The 25,702-nt window shown below is 36.1% G+C and overlaps 1 protein-coding gene across 1 annotated transcript; it reads right to left on the reverse strand.

Moving 5' to 3' along the window:
* Positions 1 to 1,550: 1,550 nt before the first annotated feature.
* Positions 1,551 to 24,942, reverse strand: Ric (Ras-related protein interacting with calmodulin). Its single transcript, XM_081746693.1, has 5 exons — positions 24,267 to 24,942; positions 16,607 to 16,663; positions 14,717 to 14,790; positions 11,685 to 11,876; positions 1,551 to 6,651 (listed from the first exon to the last, which is right to left on the reverse strand). Exons 1-5 carry the CDS (start codon positions 24,403 to 24,405, stop codon positions 6,409 to 6,411), a joined length of 705 nt encoding a protein of 234 aa, XP_081602819.1. The 5' UTR covers positions 24,406 to 24,942; the 3' UTR covers positions 1,551 to 6,408.
* Between the last annotated feature and the right edge of the window lie 760 nt (positions 24,943 to 25,702).

Raw genomic sequence — 25,702 nt, forward strand, 5'->3', positions numbered from 1 at the left:
TATCTAACAACAGTTTTTTCTTTTACTTAGTGCTCTCCCCCTTTTCTTCATAATAAATGTTTGTTCTGATCATTAGAAACATATGCTCTGAAGTCCACTCTAATCTGATTGCCCACCTAGTTCAGGTCAAATTTGATGATGATGTCCCATGTTATTGTCGGCCAACCTAACCTATTGTTTTCCAATGATTTCTAACTAACACTATATGCACCACGCGGGTATTTTTCATGCTAGCGACGTCTACTCATCTTAGTCATTTCCATCTAATGATCAACGTTATTTTCAGAAAAAATATATATTGTGAAATTTTGTTGCCTTTTCACCCATTTGATCTCTCTTTCTGTACCATAGATTTTTCTTCAGATTGCTTTCGAAAACGTTTAGTCTGCATTCATATTTTAAACAGTAAAGCATATTATCTAAATGAAAACAAAGAAATAACACTGTAATGAAGAGTCAGCTAAAATTATAAAAAATACAATTATAATTGACTAATTAGAGCTTTTGATCATGACTGTACATGTACTACAATTATATGCGAACAAAGTATAGTTTATGCATAGCATTAACAGTTATCGCATAGAAACTGTACACAATCACCATTATGCTTGTTTGTAACTAAATGAACAGATTATTTTTATATTCGTGGTAATCCTTCTTCTGATCTGCAATTCATTTATAGAATTATAGAACATTACAATATAATGTATTAATTTACATTAAATAATAAACATAATAGCATAGATATATCATTTGGATACTAATTTTCTGGGTCTTAATAACAATTTGTGTTCTTCAACACATTACAACTATCTGGTTACATGTTTAGTTCTTTTTTTATAATTTTTTTTTTTCATTTCTCACATCGTATATATTAAGTTCAGAAATACAAACACAAAAACTACTTACATGGAACATCCGTAAAGTGTTGCACGACGATTTCAACGAAATTTTGCAGGTAGATACTAGACAAAATAAAGTGACCCGTATTTTTTTTTTTTTTTTTTTTTTTTTTGTTTCTGTGGAAAAATGGTTTGAAGGGGCCTAAGCTCCTCCCGAAGTGTTTTCAAAAAAGCTCGGAATCTCTAAAAGAACATGAGCAATTTGTAGAAAAAGGCGTATACACATACTAGATAGAAAATTAAGGAATACGGGTTTTTTTCTTTTGTGTAAGAAAACTGTTGCAGGGGGAACAACGATCCCCATTTAAATACCTCCAAAAATAATGACAAAGGCCAAAATCGACAAAGCGATTCCGAGGAAACTATGCATGCAGATACTAGACTTAAAAGTAAGAAATATGTATTTTTTTGTTTCTGCGGAAAAACAGTTTGAAGGGGCCTAAGCCCCTCCCGAAATATTTTCAAAAAAGCTCGAAATTTCCCAACGAACACGAACCATTTTGCAGAAAAAGGCGTATACCGATACTAAATAGAAAATTAAGGAATACGTTTTTTTTTTCTTTTGTGTGAGAAAAGGGTTGCAGGGAGAACAACGACCCCAATTCAAATTGCAAGTTAAACCTTGAGGTATTGTAAGTAGCACAGTATTCTTCCGGTTCAATGGCTTGTAGGGTATTTTCACAATGTCCACTCCAAGCGTCCAATAGAAGAACTGTTTGACGCTGTGTTGTAGGAAAATACACGTGCTCTAGCCAACGACGGTAAAGTTCCTTTGTGAGTTTTCCTGATTTTGAGGCGGCAAGGTATACGTAACGGGGGCGAAACACAGTGTTGTGCACGCGTGGACCGAACTCACCAGTTGGCTCCTTCAGAACAATGAGTAATGGTGCCAGCAAAGCACCATCGGCAGAGATGGTCGGTTGTATTGTATAACTGTGTGTTGTCGCACTCACGGATTGGACAACTGTTTACACTTTCTTCATTCCCTGAGCAGTCAAGGTTCGACCGCTATGCATTTCTAGTTGGAAACCACTTTGTTCGCAGTTGTACATATTACCTGGGCCGAATTGGATAATATGATGTTTTACATTATCAATAAAGGCATTTACGGTTCTCAATATGTCCCCTTTAGCTTCAGACGTATGTGTTGTAGATATAAATTGCTTCACCTTTCGCGATACGATTTTGTGTGTTGTTTTAAACTCCCACAGCCAGGTATTTGATGCCTTAAATGATGGAAGGCGAAATCTATTCCTGGCCTGCAGAGCCCATCGTCGTAGATCAACATCGTGTACTGGAAAGTGTGCCTCACGAGCGTCCTGGAATTGCCGAAGAACGTCTTGAGACACCTGCGATATCTTATCCTTCCGTGTTCCTCCACTAATGACTTGCTTTTCCCAGCGTTCTAGCTGCTGCCTTGAGGTTACCTTTCTAAATTTTGCTTGTACGGATCGAAGGGATAGCGGTCTTTTAATACCACTTCTCTAGTAGTTGACAGTCTTTTGTTTGTATGCAAAGGTGATGTCTGCTTGACCATGTACGGTTGTGCCGCCATCGCACTCTTCTACGTCGTCATCCACAGAAGAATATTGGGCGGTGTCCTCTTCCCTGTCGTCCTTCGCAAATGCTAATGTTAATGTTTCTTCTGTGTGCAACGTAACCATATTGTCCATCCAGTATTCCAGCAAGCATTGCAGTATGTGTGCTGTATCCTTTTCCTGTGCTGTTATTGACGACTCTGGTCGATGTATCACTTCAAAAGCAACAAACAGTAAATGCAGAATGTTAGCGGAATTCATGGTGGATTTCTCTTCTTTAACACGCTGACGGAACAACTAATTTATATCATACACACATGAATGTGTGACGCAATGTACTTAACTTCTTGATTACATATTGTGTACAAATAGTAGATATTGATATCTCATTTTGCACGTGTGCCTCATTATCTTGAAGTGTTCTTTTGTGGCATTCATGTATCATTCTCAGAATCTGTACATCGCCTTGTCAATTATCGGTCATATGTTTTGCACACACAGATAAAGTTACTATCCCTCGAACTTATCATATGCAGCGATGAACATAACCACCTCGTAGGATTGCTACTGCAAGATAACATTATACATATTTCATAATACAGTTAGATATCTTCTGCTGCCCAATTATATGCACTCAACCTTTGAAACGGTTCTTCAGAATGCACATCTCTCGCATTGTTTGTTCAGTAAATGACACTTGAACAGCTTCCTGTCTGTGAGACGTAAGATATTCGTATGTCGTTTCAGAAGTTGTTTCTTTTACGTGTAGTTTCTCCATGAGTGGGACATATACATTGGCTCGTAATAGAAAGATTAACGGGCCCCAGAAATATATGTTGGGCATGTGAAATATATGCTGGAAATTTCTGCAAATTGTTTGTGAGGTCTTGGAGATTTAGAGCTTTTCAGAAAATATTTCGGAAGGGGCTTAATCCCCTTCAAACAGTCTTTCCGCACAAAAGAAAAATACGTATTTCTTATTTTTAAGTTCAGTGTCTGCATGCATAGTTTCCTCTAAATCGCTTGTGCTCTTTTTCGATTTTGGCCTCTGTCATTATTTTTGGAGATATTTGAATAGGGGTCGTTGCTCCCCCTGCAACAATTTCCTACACAAAAGAAAAAACCCGTATTCCTTAATTTTCTATCTAGTATGTGTATACGCCTTTTTCTGCAAATTGCTCATGTTCTTTTGGAGATTTCGAGGTTTTTTGAAAATATTTCGCGAGGGGCTTAGGCCCATTTAAACAGTTTTTCCGCAGCAACGAAAAAATACAGGTCACTTTATTTTGTGTCTAGTATCTCTACCTGCAAAATTTCGTAGAAATCGGCGTGCAACACTTTACAGATGTTCCATGTTAGCTGTAAGTGGAATATATTAAATTCAATCACATCATATTATATTTTAGTAATATCACTTCGACAGAAAACAGAAGTCCGATTTCCCATCCGATATCTTCCTTGACCAATAACCGGAATAACTTAATCAATTTGAATACGTATGTTCGTTGATGGGAATTTACTGTTCCCGTTAGCACCAATGCTATATAAATCGGGACCTACTGTTTAAAGTGGGATCCGAACTTCTAATCAGGTTTGTATCTGCGGTTACTACCCCCTAGGAATCAAATACAGAACTACACACACACAAAGCATGCGTGTTAGCCACGAAAAGACGTTGGTTTGAATATGGTTTCCTCTAATGTATAGAAAATTATGCTCTTCCTACGCTAAGAAAGAAAGAAAAAAAATATTTAAACAAATCCAAGACTACAGGATGATGATAAATGACACACAGAGGCGGGTGCATACTTGCGGTGGTGATTTACACGAGTCTTTCTCAATCCACGTAAATTTTCATTGTACGGGTACAATATTGTGATGTTACTGCAAAATGTTAAAATATATCATATTCAATTTAATACATTTCACTTACAACTAAGTATGTACTTATGGTGACAGACGGTATTTCAATAAGACAACGATCATGAAACTTATGTCGAAAAGATACGCTGTTCCCGTAACGAACATTTCTCACTGGGTTTATATAGTAAACTTCGATACACATTAACAACACTTATCTTTATAAATGTATAAAACAAAATTAGGTAAATAAAAATACTGTTTGGCATACGATACTAATTTAGATTATTTTTCCTGTCATCTTTAAACAAAAAACATACACTAAAAAAAGTCACCCACGAATACATAAAAATATTACCTATTATAACTGACTAGTTTTACGGGTAATTATGGTCAAAGAAGCTAACTGCTCGTGAAATAGTAAATAAAACATCATATGTACCCCTTTAGTAAATTTCATCTAAAACTACTGCGCTTTCATATAACAACTCTTGTATATGTCGCGCATTTAATTTCACGATTTTAAATTGAAAGCTAATTAAGCAAGTTTGTCAAATAAATAAAAACTGAGTATAATTTATAAATTATTACACGTCATTAACAGCAAGTTATTCATCTTTTATCACGCATTAACGTAATAGCAAATAATGTAAATGTCTTTAGAAAGAAACACAGTGTATGATTATAAAATAGTTCGTGTGTCTATAATATAAACCAATACCCAATGACGAATACCCCTATTAGACTTCAACATTAGCAATGTGAATGGCAGAATCCATGTTTCGTCTCTTAAATACAACTATAGGAACCAGAGTATATTCGGCATTCCATAAATATAACTGCAACACAGAAACTTTGAAACGAGAGTGGAAAACAACTTACTAATCAGAAGATAGTAAAAACATTACCTTACTCACTACAAGAGAAGGTAGATATCCTGTAAGCATTTTCGCTAAATAATGATACTTAAACCTGGTTCTCATATCAGGTAACTAATAAAAGCAGTAAATGTTCTATTGTGCTAATGTGCAGTGCACATGCATAACAAACTTTTCTACAGCTTCAAAAACAATAGTCACCCATATTCAATAAACGGAAAGCCTAATGAAATAGTACCTAACACAGATGAATTCAATATTGAAAGTGTACTTCGAATAGTAATACCAATGCTTGATATTTTCCAGGTTTCTTCACTCTCGTCAGACTCATAAATCTGAACTTTTATTTTATTACTTTTCCCAAAACCCTAGTTCTCCACGGATGCTAATGTTCCAACCTGAGGCAAGATAATTCTGATATGTATAGGGAAGATTTCTACTTAAAATTCTAATTAAACTTTCATAAAAAGTTCTGTAACATGGAAGTGCCTAAGTTCATAAACTAATCACGACAAGAAACAAAATAAGTCTGAGTAAGGAACACTCAACCTAGTTTGCTCTACCCAATAAGGTTTCAAAAGCTTCATTATTTTTGTCCCGTTAAATTAACAAATTCCAAGGAACACGCCTATGAAACAACTTTTTAATATAATATACGAGTATATTTTGAAACAAAAGATAGAAGTTTAAAAGAATAAGCATATCTTTGAACTTTTTCAAATAGACCAAACCTTGAAAAGTTTCTGCCGGTAATAAGAAATAACATTACCTTTTCATACCCTAAGAACAGGTACATAAAATACTATCAATTCGAAACATGGATCCTACACATTAACCCTCTTAAAAATGAACATAATTAAAGCCATTCATAGCTGCGTTTAATGAAAATTCGCTGATAATTGTTCCAGTTCTACTCACTGGTAACTGTTCTAGTTCTTCTACCATGAATTAATTCTTCATAGGCCAGTACGAAAGAGAAATACAATTAAAAATAATTTCCCTCGTATAAAAAGTTACAAATTAATATCGTTGTGATGTGAAATAAAAATAAATATAATCTGTAAAAATGCAGTAAAATTAACAAAATAGACCATCTGATATAAACAAATATTAAATACACTCAATCTTAATTAGTTATTGAACAGTACATACATTCTCATCACATTGAATTATATATAAACTATTTACAAATCGTTGACCATAAAATAGTTTTGTCTTCTGGATAAATGACTAGGGCGAATGGTGATGTCTTTTCCGTCTAAAAACTACTGTAAATATATTTCTAAACCTTCTCCATTTGCTATGGTGTTTATTTAATTTCTCTGACTGGCATCTCCTTTCTCTCTCCTTTTGGCGAATTTCTCGTACAAGCGTATGAAAAGCATCGTCCACAAAATGTCGAAGAGCAGCTGAAGTTTCGAAAAATGGGCATCCAAATTGCTGCGCCAAAGCTTGCCCTTCTTCAGGCGAAACCTTTAAAGAAAGTAGCAAAAATAAATATTATCATATTTACAGAGGAATTATTATACTCTGACTTGTATCATAAAGGGTTTCTTCTGAACAGTGAATTACTTAACTGTTTTTCTAATTTTTTTCTTACATACTACCCTCCTATCAGTGTCGAATCAAACGCAAGATCCCGTTGCATCAAAGATTAGCGTTCTACCACTGAGCCACCGTGTCTCCCAGTAGTATAGGATTCACACTGACCTTGAAAATCAGGGAAATTAAGGTAAGTCACGGAAAAACTTTAAAACACACCGAACGTCAGGTTTTTTTTTTTTTTTTATGTCTACAGGAGATACTAAGAACAGCTCTAAGAATCATTCAAAAAGTAGAAGATAGGATAAAAGCTTTATTAAAAAATAAATAAATAAATAAATAATAATAAAAAAAAACTATCTCTAAAAATTTCGAAACGTGCTGAAACTTCAAGCTTGAAAGAAAAAGAACAATTTAAATGAAAAATTCAAATGCTACAGACCCCCCCCCCCCCCAAAAAAAAACTGGTTCGGTAATGGATAATAATCAGAGAGATAAGCCAGATAATGATGTATGTTTATTTGTTTCTCTTTGTAAATGTATTCAGATGCCAAAAAATTGAACGTATCGTTATTGTATTTTCCAAATACAGGAAGTTTGACTCATAATAAATATTTACAGTAAGAAAGTAAGCTTATACTGTATTTAAAAATTAAAAAAAAAAGTGGTGGATGGCTTCTCAGTATTTAATCTAAAATAGGCTTATTACAGTTTTAACGTATGCATCAAATTTCTTGTCTTATATTAACACTACGAACATTATTAAATTATTTGCATTAAGTAAGTGGTAAACAATTTATTATTTTCAGTGTTTTCTCTCTATATACATTTATCTTACTCTTAGTAGAAAGTGATGATGATTAAAAAGAAAAAAAATCTTTCAGTTTTACGCCCCACGGATATGGTCTGTAGACTAAAGTGGAGTGGGAGTGAGGGAAGTGGGAGAACCCCGAGAAGGAAAACCTACGCATACGACGTTTGTCCACCAGGAAGTTCATTTGGCGTGAACTGAATCGAAGTAGGAATCTCATGCAGCAGAAGTGAGCGCTGTACAATGAGCCACCGCAGCCTCGTGATGATGTAAAATCGCAAACATGGTATCTTATAATTCCTTCTTCATTGCCTATCTTAATTTACAAAAGTATACAGGCTGTATCAGAAGAAGACGCAAATATTATACTTTGTGGATTTTACATCAGAAATATATTACAAGGTTAATTTTTGAAAATAATATTCACTTATGTCAATCGAGGAAATGAGTATTATCATTTAAAGCACGATCGGTGGATCACACAATGGTGTGTAAATTCAAGGGTAATTAGTCAAAAAATATATATATTGAAGCTAGAAGTTAAGGTATTTGTTTAAATGACTTAATATAATAGTTAAAGCTGTATCTCTGCCGATAATTTAAGATTATCTTCTTTAGGCTTATCGAGAGTCAGTTGGTCACACTTTCATGTAATAAGTCTAAATGTTCTTTGGTTTGTAAGTGCCCTTTATTATACACAAGTACAACTAACATATATTTGGCGCAGTCTTTTCTGCGCCTTAACAATTCCTGGAAAAACTTTATCCTATCCTCTAAGTCTCTTATCTTCCCACCTTTCTTCCTGTTCGCTTCTTGGATATACTTTAAAATATCTGACAATTTTCTGTCCCTGTCCCTTCTATTTCCCCAGTGATAACTTCCTTTTCTTGGAATGGCTCCCTTAATTTCTCTCTCCCTTGTACTGCTTCTTCCTTCTCTTGGTCTCTCTTGCTCTTCTTTGGCTGCGACTTCCGCTTAGTCTTGATCTGTATGTCTTCTTCACTGACTTTCTCAATTCCCAAGCACATATATTTTTTTTTCTTCGAATTTCTTCTAGCGTGCTCTGTTAGAGTTGAACAATGCTTGTCCTCAATTATCTTCAGCTGTCTTTTTCTTAGCAAGGACTTCAAAATCTTCTTTCTGACTTTCTTGTATCAAGGATGTTTGTGAGATGGCAAACATTTTCCAGAGTCCCAAGTCTTCTGCCTTGTCTGAAACCTGATCTTCCCTGTCTTCATCCCACTCTAAAGTATCTAACCTCAAGACACCTGCTAAGTCCTTCATATTATGTTTCTCTAGAATGTTTAACGCATCCTCTTCGTCCGGCAAATGGGGGCAGATTGTATATGATCCATTTCTATTTGACGTTACTTCGCTGTGCGAAATGGTCCGACCCGAAATATTTAAACGATCGTTTGCCCCCAGGCTGGGCAACAACCTCTGAAATGCAAGTTTTTACACTTTTTACACGCATTAGGAGATTCTGCTTACAACTACTACATGTAGAAGCGGATGAAACTGGAGATGAATAACCGGTAGAGTTAGGTGACTCCTTAACTTTTTTTTAGCTTATTTCCTAAACTCGACCTTCGCCATCTCGATAGACTCGAATTATAGCTTATCCAGACTTAAGAGTGGACTGTTGGTCTTATGAGAACAGCGATGCCAAGTTAAGCATTAAAAACAAATGCAGAACAGATCGCGCTTTTATTATACTGCCGACTGATGTTGCCAACTCACGTAGTAAAAAAAGAAATCCACACCAAAACGATTAACAAATAATAATAATAATAATAATAATAATAATAATAATAATAATAATAATAATAATAATAATAATAATAATAATAAACAACTTAACACATTGAATCAATCGCACTCCAAAGAATCAATTCCTTCCATATCATCATCATCACAACCCAACCCAACTTATACTTTTACCCGGGTTTTTCTGCTTTAAATAATTAAACACGTTCATAACAATAGCCCTTTCTTTGCTCTTCAACACTTGACCACTCTTACGCTTAAAAGAGGTGCTGGCTGTTAATTTCTTCCATTTTGATATATTAACACACACTCACGCACCTATGCACACACAGACGGCGCGATTTTGCTCCCAGAACAGCACAGTAATTAAATGAACACAATCAAGAAAATGCCGAATGTTCAGAGACCACACTCCGCCACACACTGCACAATAGCAAAGACACAACAGAGAAGAATTTCGTCTGGAATCTGACATGAGTCATCTAGCGCGACAATAGACGACACAGTGGGTAAGCTATTGGCCCCACCCACCGCACCAAACTGTCTCTCTATTTCCTGGTGTAGTTTCTGAAACCAATGTTATTATGAAAACCAACAGAAATCAGTCAATTATGAACTCCCAAAGAAATTTCAATGCACGAAAGATAAAAGAAATATGAAATGCGTCCTGCAGTAATTCTCGCTGAAATTTCCTTCCCGACGAGGAATAAATAGGCCTATATATAATTAATAATCGAACTCAGATGTTCCGAGAAACACTTCATGAATCAGTGTTTGGCCTAAGAAGTTTTACACTTAGCGTTTATATTTAATACAAATAAGTTAATCGTTTTGGAAAGATATGGATTATGGCTGTAGCTTGGTTAAATAATAATAATAATAATAATAATAATAATAATAATAATAATAATAATAATAATAATAATAATAATAATAATAATAATAATAGACCTAATAAAACTGAAGTACTTGAAAAAACATCCCGCAGACCATTTCCTGAAATTATTACTGCCTTTTTACTCAGAGTGTCTCCGTGGATGAGTGGTTACGCTCGCCGCCTTGTAATCAAAGGATCCTGGGTTCGATTCCCGGTGGGGACACAAGTTGTTCGAATCTCGCGTTAAGCTGCAACAACATTTCCTCTCTCTTTCCTTTTTTGATTAAAATATTTTTCTTTGGTTGAGAGGAAAAAAAAAAAGCAAAGGAGATGGAAGTAAAATTTTACTTTTTCTTAAAATCAGAAAGATTTCATTCAATTCTTTCTGGCCGTACTTTTATTCCTTTTTGTGTTACCTTTTTTCGTACTTGAAATCAGTGAAAGTGACAATACTAATGTGCGCACGAATGTAGGTTGACACTACGGTGAAATTTCTCGTCAGTTGGCAACGGTATCTTTGGGCAGACAGTTTTAGTCACGTGAAAATGCACCTTCCCCCTTCGAGTTTAAAAAACAAAAACTAGCCATTAAAAGCTAATTAAATACTTTATAAGCAAAAGAGAAGTTACGAAAATAATTTTTGTATCGTCGGTAAATATTTAACATTCTTTAAGATAAACTACAATTATGTTCATCGTGGGAATTATTGATAAGGTCTCTAGTAAATATAAACTCATTGGTGAACAAAATTTGACGAATAAATGTTGATTTCAAACCACCGAGTACAAGATTTCATTAGTTTCACTCAGCTTTGTACTCGCTGGAAATTACAAGGATGTAGCCCTTCGTCCACTAATACCCACCATACTGTCATGTGGGACCCGACCCCGATCCCAACGAACAATACTGGGTTGCGTTTAACAGAATTACGTGTTTTGCTGGCATGTCTGAAGTACCATTCTCCTCTTTCTTTTTCTCTCTCTCGAAGCAATTCCAGCATTGGGCACTCTTCCGAACTCCTGTATGGCTGGTACACCCTTTTCAACACTCGGAGTTTTGAATTCTACGGGTCAGAAAAGCAGCCTGTATTTCTTCACAGTTTTCCTTGGTGGCTGTTTACATTACAATATCAATCAACAAATATTGTGTCAGCATATTCTTCACTTGTCAAATCGGCTGGCATGAGTAAGCACTTGAAAGCAAGTCACAGACATGTTTGCGATGATGTAACCACACAACATTGCTTCCCCACTGTCGCGCACTCTCCCGGGTGTAGGGAGGATCTAGATAATGTGGATGTAGCACAGACGCTAAGTTCACCTAATCATCATAGTCTGTCTCGACATTATCATCCAGTGGGTCCTGAGCTATTGGTGTTGTCTTTTTTCTCGAAAACCATTATTCTACGAAATATCTGCAATTTCTCCTGATACATTCTGTATTTCATAACGAAGAAGACCGGATGAGGTTAAAGAAGTTCTATAAGCTCAGAAGCTTACATATAATTACCTTTCTTTGATGCTGAAGGTCATATTTGTTCCCAACAAGTACAAGAGGTATATCTTCTGAAGCTCTCACCCGACTAATAAGTTTACGATACTCCACTGCTTCCTGGAAGCTGTGTCGATCTGTTACAGAATAGCAGATCATAAAGCCTTCACCACATCGCATATACTGGTCTCTCATGGCTGTAAACTCTACCTGCAAAATGATACACAAATTTCATTTATTTTTTATTTTATTTATTTATTTATTATTATTATTATTTACTTAAACAAATTCTATGGGACGGAAGTACACATATAATATCCAGGCTATATTGTACCTTTATATAAATTTTACATTCGTGAAATAGGTTAGCTTGAAATCGTACAGAATAGCGATACTTTTACGCAACTAAAAAAAAGAAAAACCAATATAGCGAGAATATGACCTATAATAGGTTTTTGACAAATAATTTAATTAAGTAACAAACTGGGTATGGGTTTTGGAAACATCAGCGAAATAAGACACGGATGAAACATCAAAATCCATGTAAAATAACATCTAACATTTGTTGGAGTTGTATCTCATATATCACTTAACCATGTGTCATAGTTGTCCTACCATTTAAAAGAAAAATCATATTAGATTCTCCAAAGTTGGTCATTTAAGACTGCCATAGTTTTTCACATAGTTATAATAGACAAGTAAGGTTTGTCCTCGTTCCGGGTTCTACGTACAATAACAATGAGATAGATAAATATGACCAAGATATCAGGAAATCAGAAATATGCGTAAAAATAGTCCGAAACGACTTTATCATGTGATAGATTTATGTGATCCATCCAAGCTGATGATACAAATAATCCTGACTTCAAGATTTTTTCAGTAACTAAATAAATTATATCACATCTTTGTCAAACTACAAATTTTAAATCCAAATCGGGGGCTAAATTATCATATTCAAGCACTAGCGCCCAATTTTTCTGAATTTCATAGGGTAATCACAGTGAGTGTAGGTAAGTATACTTTATCTCAAATACACTTATAGAAACTCAGTTAAAAAACTCCCATGTACATCACTCGATTCGAACGGAATATCTGTAGCGGTCATGCTGAACTCAATTTGAAGGTACCAGCATACCAGCCACCATAAAAGGCAGGTTGATTGATTGCAGTGACTGAGTTCAGCATGACGCTCTTACTAGTTTGAAGACATCACACACTTGTTTCAATTTTCAGTAATCATATTATAAATTATAATAGTGTAACTCTAAGCTTCTATAAAGTATACGTAGACTGAGCATGGCAAGCGCACTTGTGTGTGGACCAGTCTATGTCTGCAATGTCAGGACGATGTCAGCGAAAGCCTACTGTGCAATTAAGTGATCTCTGGCGCGGGCGTATGGTAGAGCTATGAAAGGCCGGCCATACAACTGTCGCTCGTGGAGTCATGATGTGTCAGTGGCCTTTCTTTTCTTTGTACATGATGATATACAAATTACCACAATATACTTCCCATACCTCCAGTGCCGCTGCCATGCACCGAGGAGTTTGGACGGAAGGATCCTTCAGGCCGCCGTAAACGCAAACAGGTAACCGTCAATGGAGTCAGGCCAACCACAGACATTTTTTTTTTCTTTGTACGAAGAGTGAACAATTGATTGTTGGAGGCAACTCTATGTTCATGGTTTCTCTCTCTTACACATACTTGTTGCCGAGAACGTCTTCTGTAGTGTTGAAAGAGAGTTCAGTGGTAAGGCAAATGCAGGACGGTAGAATTCAAAAATGAAAGTCGTTACTCTATTTCTGGCAGTAAGTATGTCCATAAACATGCCGATGAGACAAAAAATCAAAATGTGTTTGCACTCGTTATTCACAACTCACATCTGGCATTCCGTAATGGGATCACTGAATTCCACATCCTAGTCGCCTCTGACCTTCATTTAGGGGAGTATAGCTAGCATGTCGTGCATTTCAAAAGAGAAATAATTTGTTAGCAAACACAGTCCTAATATTTTAGTAATCCTGGATATTTCCAAGTAATTTATAATTTCTTATCTTTAAGCCAATGCTGAATGCACTGTCTTGTTAAAATTTAATGGAATTAAACCACTGTGACTCAACCCATTTTACATAAGACGTTCTCGTTATTAGAAAGACTAGTCTATGAATTCTATTTTATTAGAGCAAAGTACCCGAAAGTAAGCTTGGACAAAGGGAGCTTGAATAAGTAATGGGATTATATTATTACTAATGAAAAAAAAAATCTCCTATAGAAAAACATCCCCAATGTAACTTGATACTAGACTTTCCATAAGAATCAAGTTTAATAGCAGAATACATAATAAAATAGTGGATGCCTTGATCTAATAACAGAGGTGACGGAAGACCCAGGATGACACATGAATAACAACGAAAAGCAAGAAACGAGATTTCCAACCTCTTTTGGGCCCGATATCGTGACACACTTGTTTCAATTTTCAGTAGTCATATTACAAATTATAATAGTGTAACTCTATAAGCTTCTATAAAGTAGTGGCTATACGTAGACTGAGCATGGTTGCTACCAGTAGATGTGTTGAGTGATACAATCTGTCTCAAATTGATTTTAACTAATTATTGAATGCCTCATGACTTTTAGGTTCTAAAATTTTGCACCAGTTAGTAACCACTGCAATAAGGATGTTCGACCATTAAAAGGATTGTGAGTAGTAGACCTTGTGTTGTTTGAGTGTGGTTAGCTTCTATTAATTTGTGATATTTTCTTGGACATTCGACGGAGCTTTAAGATATTACAGAAATTGCACTCAGAATCAAATAAAATGTTCTACTTCCTCACAGACTCGATGTGCTGTATGCAATGTGTAATAGATACACGGAGACTATGAAGTACTATTGCACTATCCGAGCTATGATGTATATTGGCATAGGCGTATTTCTAAATTTTTGAATTCAGTTCAGTTCCAAAAGGTGGTTCGATTTCAGATAAATTCATCTTGGAATTCATTCATACAGGCTAACTCTTAGTTAGCCTCTCAACTTTAAGGCTAACTCACCTGTCCTGCAGTGTCAAGAATATCTAAAAGAGCTGCTTCGCCATCAATCACAGCCTGCTGCTGATAAGCATCCTCTGAAAGAAAAACAGCAACAAACATTACAAGCCACGAGAGAAATATTCTTAATCTTACTTAATTCTATTTGTGTTTTTGTAACTACAGAATACCACATACTGTTTCCTTTTATATTATATCTAAATATACCGACCAATCACTGAATATGATCTCCTATCTAACAGCGTGTAAGTCCTCCATTCGTCTTCCGTACATAGCAGTGATCTGAAGTGCCGAGGATGAAATAAGATAGAACAATGAACTGAACTTCGTACCCGACGAGTACAAAGTAAGTCCACTGTTCTATTTTAAAGCGTATCCTACAGCATCTGTTAGTAATTATGAGATGAGATGTATGCACTTGTCTCCTGGTATGAATAACCAGCAATACGAGTTTTCGATGTCGAAACGGAGGTGTGGAATGTCTTAAGGAACTGAATGTGCCCTTCCATAGCGTCCAACAAGTGTTTAACAGGACTGAGATCCGGGAATTTCGAGAGCTACGATGATGGAAGTCTTGAAGCATTCCTGCACTGGGCGTGCACGACACTTAGGTGCATTATCGCTATGCGGTAAAAAGTGCAGCACAATGGAATAAACTCAGTTTGTCAGAAAACAGCGATACCGGGCACTAATCATTGCGTTCTTCTACAACCACTACAGGACATGGTTCTTGCCATGTAACCATGCCCCACGCCTTAACATTCACCGCCACTAGACTGCACTGTTGACATCGTGTATAAGGTCTGAAACACATACATACCCATCCAATGCAATAAAAATGGTGATTCATCACACCAGTAGATCCGAAAAGCAAATGCTCTCACGTATTACGGCAGGAAATATTTTGCGTTCTTCCTGCTGCGTCTCAACGCAATGACTGGTCTTGCAGGAAATTCGAACACCTTGTATGGACATCTTTGTGAATCACCTCCATCCTTTTACTTCCTTCTAGATCAAGTACAAGAAACACTGAAACACGTGTTTAATTATTCTAAATGAAAACTCGAAATACCTAATTTCATGTCTCTAATTTTAACAGATGGGCCTCTTACTATAGTAATTCCAACCTCCATTTTCTTTACTTACTCGTCGAATTTTCAAAACTATTCCTTAGTGGTGCTTTATGTAACAAATCCGATATAATTTCCAAATTTCAAGCTCTAGCTTAAGTAATTTTGGCCTAGGCGTTGATCAGTAAGTCAGTCACTCAGTCAGGACTTCTTTTATATAGAGAGATAAATGAAGAATAATGCATTATATACGTTGTAATATTTTATTTCCTCATAATAGGTGTTCGACGGAGCTGCTCATGATAATGTCTCATCTCTTATCAAGGTTCCCTCTCCCCAAATTTTACGTTGCGTTTTTAGTTCTGATAAAGAAAAATTGAAATACAATCATTTCAGTAAGTAAAAAACTCTGAAGTGCGTCAACCTTGACTTTGTGATTTAAAGCTTAAAGATATCTCGATAGTCCAGAAGAAGCACCTATTCTGAATGTTCTTTTCCCAGGTGGAAATATTTATCTTCGTCAGGCAGAAGTAGAGCTCATCATAGCTGCAAAATGCTTTGTAAACTCCATATGCTGATATTTGTTCTTAAAATCACTTTTGTAACCTAAAAATGACTTTTCAATATTCTTGGAAAAGTACACTTTTATTATACATCTACCATAAAAATAAGAATTTGACTTATTCTTTCGTTTATTTACAATTGTTTAGTCTTATCTTACTTATTTATTTATAATTTACAGACACTGCAACAGCTTTATTATGTTTTGCAAGAAAAGAATTTTTGAATTCGTTATTATACTTTGAAAAGCGTATATTCTTACCTATAGTTGGGTCATGGTATTCAAGGAAGCTGTGACTGACGAATTGCAATGTCAGTGCTATAAAAGAAAAACAATACTTTGTTAACTTTTTAGCAAGTATTAGAATATATATATACAGGGTTTGAAAAATCCACTCGCCTGCTCGCCACTGGCGAGTATACACACTGTGACTGCAAAATGGTCTGGCTAGATTCTTTGGCTGACTAGTACTTGCAAGTAAGATTTTTCACGCCCTATATATATGTATATTTAAATGCATCATTCTAACACTAATACAAAAAATTTCGAAGGTATTACATTAAAATAATATTTGCAACATATAATGAAATCTGATTTATTAACGATTAAATAGGTATGATAAAAAGGAAATAATTTAATCTTGCGTCTCACGGTTATGTCGCTTAGGCTTAAGGAGACTGTGATGATAAGAATGAATGATAGGGTGGAATAAAGAAAGCGGAAGAACTCCCTCGAAAACTCATGCACACGGTTATTGTAACTGGGCCGTGAATCGAATCCCGGTCGCTGAGTCCTCTCCAATACCAGCTACACACTTTCTCTGTTGATGGAATTGTTGTACATCTTAAATAACGTGAACTGTTACTAAAATTGTGATTAATAAACCCAGTGACTATTTTGAACGAACATCTCAATGTGTGCAATCAACATACAACATCGCCCTCAAGCGGGAAAATATATGGCTAGTTTCAGAAAGGACTGGATAGCATACTGGTACAATAAGTTGAAGACCTGGGCTCGATTCTCAGTCGCAAATTTTCCCTCTGAAATTATATCAAAAGAATAAGTTATCTGAATAATAAACTAACCTTGATATTCTATATATTTCAAGAGAAAATCATCTCCATTTTTCAGACCTATAATGCGTACAAGTTTGCATCTTCGTTACGTCCTTATACTAGTGAAGGGAAACACTGTGGACCACTTGTGAACTAAACGAAACAACATAGATTTGACACAATCTAGTTTCCAATACAGAAGAATCCGCGTAGTCACTATAACCAAGTAATGTTAAAATAGCTAAATATTCGTGTGTACAATTTTTTTTTTATAGGCTATATATTTAACACTATTTACAATTATAAATCGATACACTTTAAGTTCTCTACTTCAACTAAAGATAACTAAAAACAAGTGAGAAAAATATCTTTCAGTAACGCACTTCAAGTTTGTATGACAAAAATATGCACCATAATATTGTAAAGAGTCATATTTATGTAAGGAAAGAACAAAATTGTAAAACATCTGTAAAGCATTAAAATACTGAAGAAGGGAGGCAATTTTATCTTGAAATTATCGCCGGTGCTCGAATCATCGACAAATAATCCTTCGAACAAAGTAAGTTCTATTTACTTATTTATGTATTTTTAAATACGTACCGATAATGACGAAAATTTATGGTTGAAATGCCTCCGATTAGACTATTACTCTAGTGATTCTCTACTAAAGAGTTACTCTAGTTAAGTACTGAACTTTAAAAACGTTATTAATACTAGGTTTAGTTTATTATTCTAATAATGTCTTCCTTGCGGTCTGTATCGAATTATATTATCTATTTCAAAACATGTTTAGAATATTAAGTACAGGGTGTCCGAAAAAGACTGTATTCTTTTTTTATTATTTTTTTCCTAGGTGCCCAGTGGGTGGAGAGGGGTGTTACTGACAGGGATAGCTATTAAATACTCGAAGATTTGATTGAAATACCCGCCGTTCCCAAGACCATTATTATTTCAAGATGGCACCCACACAACAATAGAAGGCATTTTGTGCTGTGGAACACGCAAAAACAACATTGGTTATTAAAGTTAGACGCAACTTCGGCGACAGTTTAAGGTCGATCAACTTGATAAGAACTCCATTAGCCGTTGGCATACACAACTCATAGAGACAGGTAAAAGCATCTGGGCACAAGCAACAAGTTGTAACTTTTGCAAACACTTCGCACTGTCTTCAGTGTAGACTTGTTGGGGTACCTGGAAAATGATTTTAGGGACAGGGTAGTCTTCAATGATGAGGTGACCTTCCACATTAACGGCAAAGTCAAAAGCACAATACTCGAATCTGGGATTCAGAACATCATCTGTGAATCATTGAGTATATCAGAGATTCTCCAAAGCTGAACCTCGTTGCTGCCATGTGGAGAACGAAGCTTTATGGTAATCGTTCATTGCACAAAGAACTGTACGGAAAACTCACATATGACATGCTCCAGATATGGATGATATCACAACTTAAAGAGAACTCTCGAGATTTCATTTTCCAACAGGATGGAGCTCCACACTCCACTTCTACAATGACGTAAGAGGGTATCTAAATGAATATTTCCCACAGCGTTGGATAGGTCGCACTGGTCCTGATGATGAAGCATTGCTGAGATGGCCCCCGAGGTCTCCAGACATAACACCATGCAACTTCTTTGTAAGGGGCTTTGTCAAAGACCACTGCCTCGAGATCTGACAGAGCTGCGAGACTGGATTACAGAAGCCTTTGCTGCGTTACAAGAAATATGTTGATTCGAGTATGGGAGGAAATGGACTGTCGACTAGTTATCTGCCATGTCACGAAGGGCCACGTTGAATCTTTGCAAGGTAAGTTAAAAAAAGAAAAAAACTCTTTCTTTTATATTACTTTGCCTTTGTACATAAAGGATTTTAATATCACATTAGGGAGCCTGAGAATAATTTTTTGAAAAAGTTACATTCTTTTTTGGACATCTTGTATAAGACTGGGGACTATACACAGTAATATTCATCTATTTATAGTCGACAACTGCTCCTTATATTCTCTTGAAATCCCTTTTCTGCACAACAATTAAATTAATTAATTAAACTTATTCAATGCTCTTGATCTGTATTTGGTTATGTATTTTACGTTATAAATATGATACAACGTAGTATGGATGAAAAGTAAAATGAAATGTTTTAGTTTAACATCCCACATTATGCCCTTTAGGTTAAAGAAGAAGGGTAGTATCGATGTCGTACTTCATAATTAGAGTATCCTCGACTCGAATTCTGCGAGTGATTGATATGTTTTAAAGTCTTTCCCTCAGCTTCAGTAGCTGAATATCAAAGTTAATGAATTAACTGAACGAGTGAACCGGTGTAAATGTAATATTTTAGCAACCTAGCAGGACATTAATTCTACTTTTCGTTAAGTTTATGGGATATGCTATCAAGAAAACATACAATTAAACTAGAATATTATACTACAGTAATGACTAATTGAAATAGGGTATATTAAGTACTAACCGAAATGCCTGCTCTTCGCACAGAGAGAATGGGTTTACGGAAAAAATTTGAACCCTCTCCTTTCCTCATCAGGATACGAATTTCAATGAGAGTGTAAATGACAAAGCTCTTCAGATATTCTATTTCAGGCAGTGGTGGGTACAAAAACCGGTTTTTCGGTCTTTAGAAAAACCGAAACCGGTTTTGAAAAATTCCAAAAAAACCGGTTTCAGTTTTTCACCGGAACCGGTTCGGTTTTCACCGAAACCGGTTTTCTTCAAAATTTGTTCTATTTCTGACCAGAATGGTGTTTCGTTGTTCTCCAGAAACCGAATTCATTTCCACAGAAATAGTTTTATGTGTTTTCGAAAAGTTTTCACCGAAACCAGTTTCGGTGAAAACCGAACCGGTTTTGGAGAAAACCGAAATGTCGGTTTTTCGGGTTTCGGTTTTTATAGAAACCGGTTTTCGGTTTTTATAAAAACCGGTTTTCGGTTTTTATAAAAACCGGTTTTGCCCATCCGAAATTTCAGGAATAAATTTTGAACTTCCTAACTCCCTTAGGATAAGACCTTTAAGTAAGAGTCCCTATCACTGCGAAATTAAAAATACCCCTAATTTTACAGTAATTATGTGATATCTTCAAATAGATAAAAGATAATCGAAAAGTGGATCAAGACCTCCCTAGACGACGTTATTTTGCATGAGGTAGCGTTATCACGAGTCACCGAGTAGCTTTGCGGTTGTAGTTACTTAGAAACGCGAAAATAAATGCCGATTTTCTGAATGGCTGCAAATGGAAAGCAGATAAGTGACTCTTGATAACGGTATCCCACGCAAAATAATATTGTCTAGGGAGGTCTTGTTCCACTTTTCGATTACCTTTTTTCTATTTGAAGATATCACATACTAACTGTAAAATTAGCGGTATTTTAATTTCGCAGTGATGAGGCCTCTTAAGGTGACATGATAAAAAAAAAATGCAGGTTGAGTAACTACTATGTTCCACAATTCATTTCAAATGGGTCAGTTGCTTTCCCGTGATGCGATCACCAACAACTGAACACGTCGATTTCAATGTGGTGAAAACAATAATAGAATTGAACCCCTCTCCCCTTTAACACTGGACTTTCGTAAACGATGGGACACGTGTTAGCTTACTTTTAGTGAAGAATTTATTTAACGAGTTTCATCGTAATAACTTCGCCTGAAATACCGGTACTCTATTTTTGATCGAAATTTCTACCCCCTTCCCCCCCCCCCCCCCCGCATTCTGTTTATGATACGCCATTAAAAAAATCAAAGTGACATGATAGAAAGCTACCTCTAGGTACATACTGTCAGGAAATTCAATTCAACCGTATTTTTGTAATACGATCAGGAACTACAGACGACGTTGTCTCAACTGGAGAATATATATATATATATATATATATATATATATATATATATATATAATGTGTGTGTGTCTGTGTCTGCCTTTAAAACGAGAATTTTCCAAACGCTGGGACAGGGTTCCTCTTATTTTTAACGAGGAGCTGTATACCGAGCTTCATATGGAACTTGACGGGTCAATTTTTCACATACGTGTAGACTTGTAAAGATCAGGTCTGAGCAAATTAACAATTTATCGTGTATATACAGATGTGTATCAAAGCTTCATGATTTTTATTTATTTGTTTATTGAAATCTAGTGTCCCTTTTCAGCACCGAGGCAATGCAAGACGTGAATCCATGATTTAGGTTGGAATCCGAACCACCGTAATGCGTTCAAATTTGAACTTTTCCCATCGGGATCATGTGCACCAAAGACACGTGCGCTACCCACTAGATCAGCGAGGAGATCACACTTTACATTTCTTATACGCTGTCTTGTCTTTAATTATTCGACTTTCAAGTTTGTAACTGGTTTCCAATAATGGTCTATGAACGTTTCCTATTGAAAACTACAGTAATTTTGGGGGAAGCCAGTCCTATAGGGACCTCCTGCTACACTACTATAGCGGAAAACTACGTGAAATAAATACCCAGAACAGCTTCTTCCACACAGCACTTATTAAATCACTATAAAGTCATATTTTCTGTTGTGAATTTTTAACTTTAAACTATATATTTTTTTAAAATTAAATTTATTACTTATTTATTTATTTACTAAGTTTCATACAGCACAAGGCCATTTGACTAAAACTGAACAGCATAAGAGAATTCAATTTACAATATTATCTTCAACTTCTAGTTCTAGTTCTAGTTTCGTTCAGAAATGAAAATATTGACACATGTTGAAACTGTATTGTAATCATGCGCCAGTCTGTAAAACAAAGAGCGCTGAACAATTGATAACCTAGGTGTCTCGTAAGTTAGCAAATTTAGAGAACGAGTTCGCCTCGGAGAAACACGAATATTAATCTGCAATAATAAGAATCCAGAGTCAATTTTTCCATTGACAATACACTAAGCAGAAAATATTTTCGTATAGTGACTTACTAATTCTTTGTGGAAGAGGAATGATGGTTCAATAAGCAAGTTTCAAGGGACGGCTAGATTTTCCTTACTCAGTGTCCTAAACATACTGATTGGAATACGGCTTTTCGTGAGATTAGCGAAATCAAGCTGTGTCAGATCTGGTCAGAGAAAAGACGGCAGACCATTTGTACTTGCCAGACGTTGTTGGCAATGAAGCGTCCATTCAGTTCCATGAGAACAATTGAAGAGATAAGTAAAAAAAAAAAAAGAAGTAGCGAACTCCGGTCTGGAAAGCTAGAACGGCAAGGAGAGGCGATGTGATGACCACATATCACCCCAATAGTACACTAGGCGGTGTATCAATTTTTTTAATGTATTCTTACATGTTGCGTATAAACGCTCTAATATAACAATTTAGATGCGGTTGTACGCAACATAACACCTATAAATCCTCACAATCGTTCTATTTATTCAGTTGCATGTTCTACACTTACGCCTTGTAGGCTAAAGATTAATAATTAACGAAAGTGGACCAAATCCCTTGTACCACATGTGAGCGTTCTTATCATTGAGCTATCACGCTCCCTATCTCCACGTACGTGAGAAGTATCTCTATTAATCCTCCAATCAATCAAGTGCGAAGCGTGAATATGCTGTCTAGAAAACTGAATAAACTTTCGTAATCTGTCGGATGGGGTATCGCAGACCGTCGCATAGAAATTAGAGAAAATAAATACTTCGTATATAAGTCTACTTGAACTCAGTTGATGTCCTGATTATGTTTTGCTAAAGGACATGCTGTTTACGTGCATGAGTTGCATTCTTGGGTGTAGGTCTAGATTCACTTCAGGAACGCCGAACCGTTATGGATATAGGCTAAATACAGCGCATGGATATATGTCGTAATAATGACAGTGCAAAAAATATGAACCAACCTGTGATAGGTACTCGCTAAAAAGCACGAATTGTATCTAATCCGCGTAAGGATAGGGTGAAACTGGTGGGCTCGCGCGAGGGTGCGTCCACAGAGAGGAGGCGCGTCAGCGAAGGTAGTGGCAACACAATATATTCTTTATGTTACTAGATGCCTTACCTGGCGAATAGTTTTATCCTTATCGAAAATAACACATTGCACTGACATAGGAATTCAATTCTTTAGGCTTACTTTTTAATTAGGGTAGGATAAGTTAATTCTACTTTTATTTGATTGTGAGATATAATGCTTTGTATTGTGTGTGTGTTATTACCATTACTATTAACGTAAAAATTCATTTCTCATGTATCTGAATAGAGGAATTTTTAGCTCTTAGCTTTCGAACTCGGAGTGGGATCAGATTGAAACTTGGCCGGGAAGACTGCTCGTCGAACTAGACGTCCGCTGTATCGAATTCGAAATGCCGGCTACACGCCCACTCCCGGTACGTCTATATCAAGTAATTTAACTTCATACATTTATTCTTCTATGTTTGGAAACGTGTACAACGAGGGCGTCAATGGATAAGCATTTGATATATTTTTCGTTTTTCAGTGATCCTTCATTTTACTACTGGATTCAGGCTTAAAATTCAAGCTTGTATGATGGTAGAAAATTCAGCCATTAACATATCACCTATAGAAGAAAACCCAGACATCAATTCGAGTACAAAGGGTCGCTAGACTAAAAAAATCGAGTACAAAGGGACATTACCGGACCATCGATTCCATCATTACTATTAACTCAGAATAAATTCCGTTAACTTTCAGTAGCTTATAAAATATGTTAGATCTAAGTTACGTTACTGTAGTTGCTGTTCGATATACCATTATATAAATAATAGTGGCGAGGCTAAACTGAATTTATTCGTTAACTTGTAATATAAAGATAAACCCGTGTATTACTATGTCCGCTGTACTACATGCGTCTATTATTTAATTTGGTAAATGTGTGTTAGCTAGGATTAATAACTAACCTGACTTGCCAACTCCCCCATCGCCAAGAACAACAATTTTGTAAATACGTAAACCACCTCGAGTTGTGTGGCTGACCACTGGCGCTGGTCCCTGTGCACCACTTCCATCCTTGTCCTTGCCACCCTCACTAGCACCCATTCGAGACTTTTTACTCGACGGTAACCTACTCCCTGGCCCTACAGGGCCTTGTACGTCGGTAGCCAGTACGATAGACTTGTGAGATGCCTGTCTACCGCAAACACTCCCTTAGCACCAAAACTACTGCAAAAACTCTAAAATATTTCAGTTTGACATACTGGCACTAATTCTTTTCCACACTTGCATTCACATTTAGGCCATAGAACAAGGTTATATTTACAAGCTGCGTAAAATTGTCTACGATGTGTAAACATCCTTCTAAGCACATCCCCGAGACCTATTTGAGCACTGCCCATGACATATCATGGCATCTATTGGAGAAAGTAGGAATGATCTGCTATGTTGATGTATTCCGTATTTCAATATCTGGATAACGTTTTGTAACATTATTCTCTACTCTACTTGTCTAAATTGTCTTAGTCTAATAAGATAACAAAAGTGAAAGCTCATTAATAATGCGAAAAAGCTCTGTCTTCAGAAACACGATGAATTTATTTATTTCCTTCTTTGCATACATTAAACGTCGTCTGCTATTCAATTGTTTCTCTATTTTCGATATTATACTGTCACAAAATACATAGATTGTGAATACCAAGCATGTTTACGATGGTCGGCTCCTTTCATGGGGGTGAATTCCCTGGCGTTCTTCGCAAAATGTGTGAAGTAAAATAACACAGAACTTGCAAATATTAATTATAACTGTTATGTCTATATCTCAAACTAATAAGCAGATTTGGATTTGCGTTGAGGCAAATAGTTATGGAATTGAGCCCAAGAACAATGCTTTATATTCACAAGGGAGGGTCACGAAGTGTATCTGGTAACATCCGAACGAGACAATTGTGTTTGCATTTAATATGTTATAACCAGGGGTAAAAGTGAGGGAGAACGCGGGAGACGTTGTCTCCCCACTTCCAAAAAATATTTATGGCGTTCACTCACTTTCTGGAAGATAGGCACGGGGTACGGCGTAACGTCATGCGTCCCCCTACCTTTTCCGATCTACTTTTACCCCTGGAATAACTAGATGTATCTCAAAGTTATACGTGCCACCGGGTGGAATATCGGAGTTACAATATATTATGTAATGTAAAATGTACAAAAAATTACGTGGCAGAATAGTTTGAACTGAGCCATTTGTTCGGAAATGGTTCGGTAAATGAAAACTCGGCGAACACGTATCCCATTATTTTCAAGGGCACACTTTCTGGGATAAAAAGTTTGCCCTAGGGTCTCCCAGAGGGTCCCAACTCAAAAATTTCAAATGGCAAGGGATGTTAAGTAGCACATTGTTTGA

Source organism: Thermobia domestica, chromosome 2, assembly GCF_964235325.1.
Source record: "Thermobia domestica chromosome 2, izTheDome1.hap1.1, whole genome shotgun sequence".
NCBI classification, from domain to species: Eukaryota; Metazoa; Arthropoda; class Insecta; order Zygentoma; family Lepismatidae; genus Thermobia; species Thermobia domestica.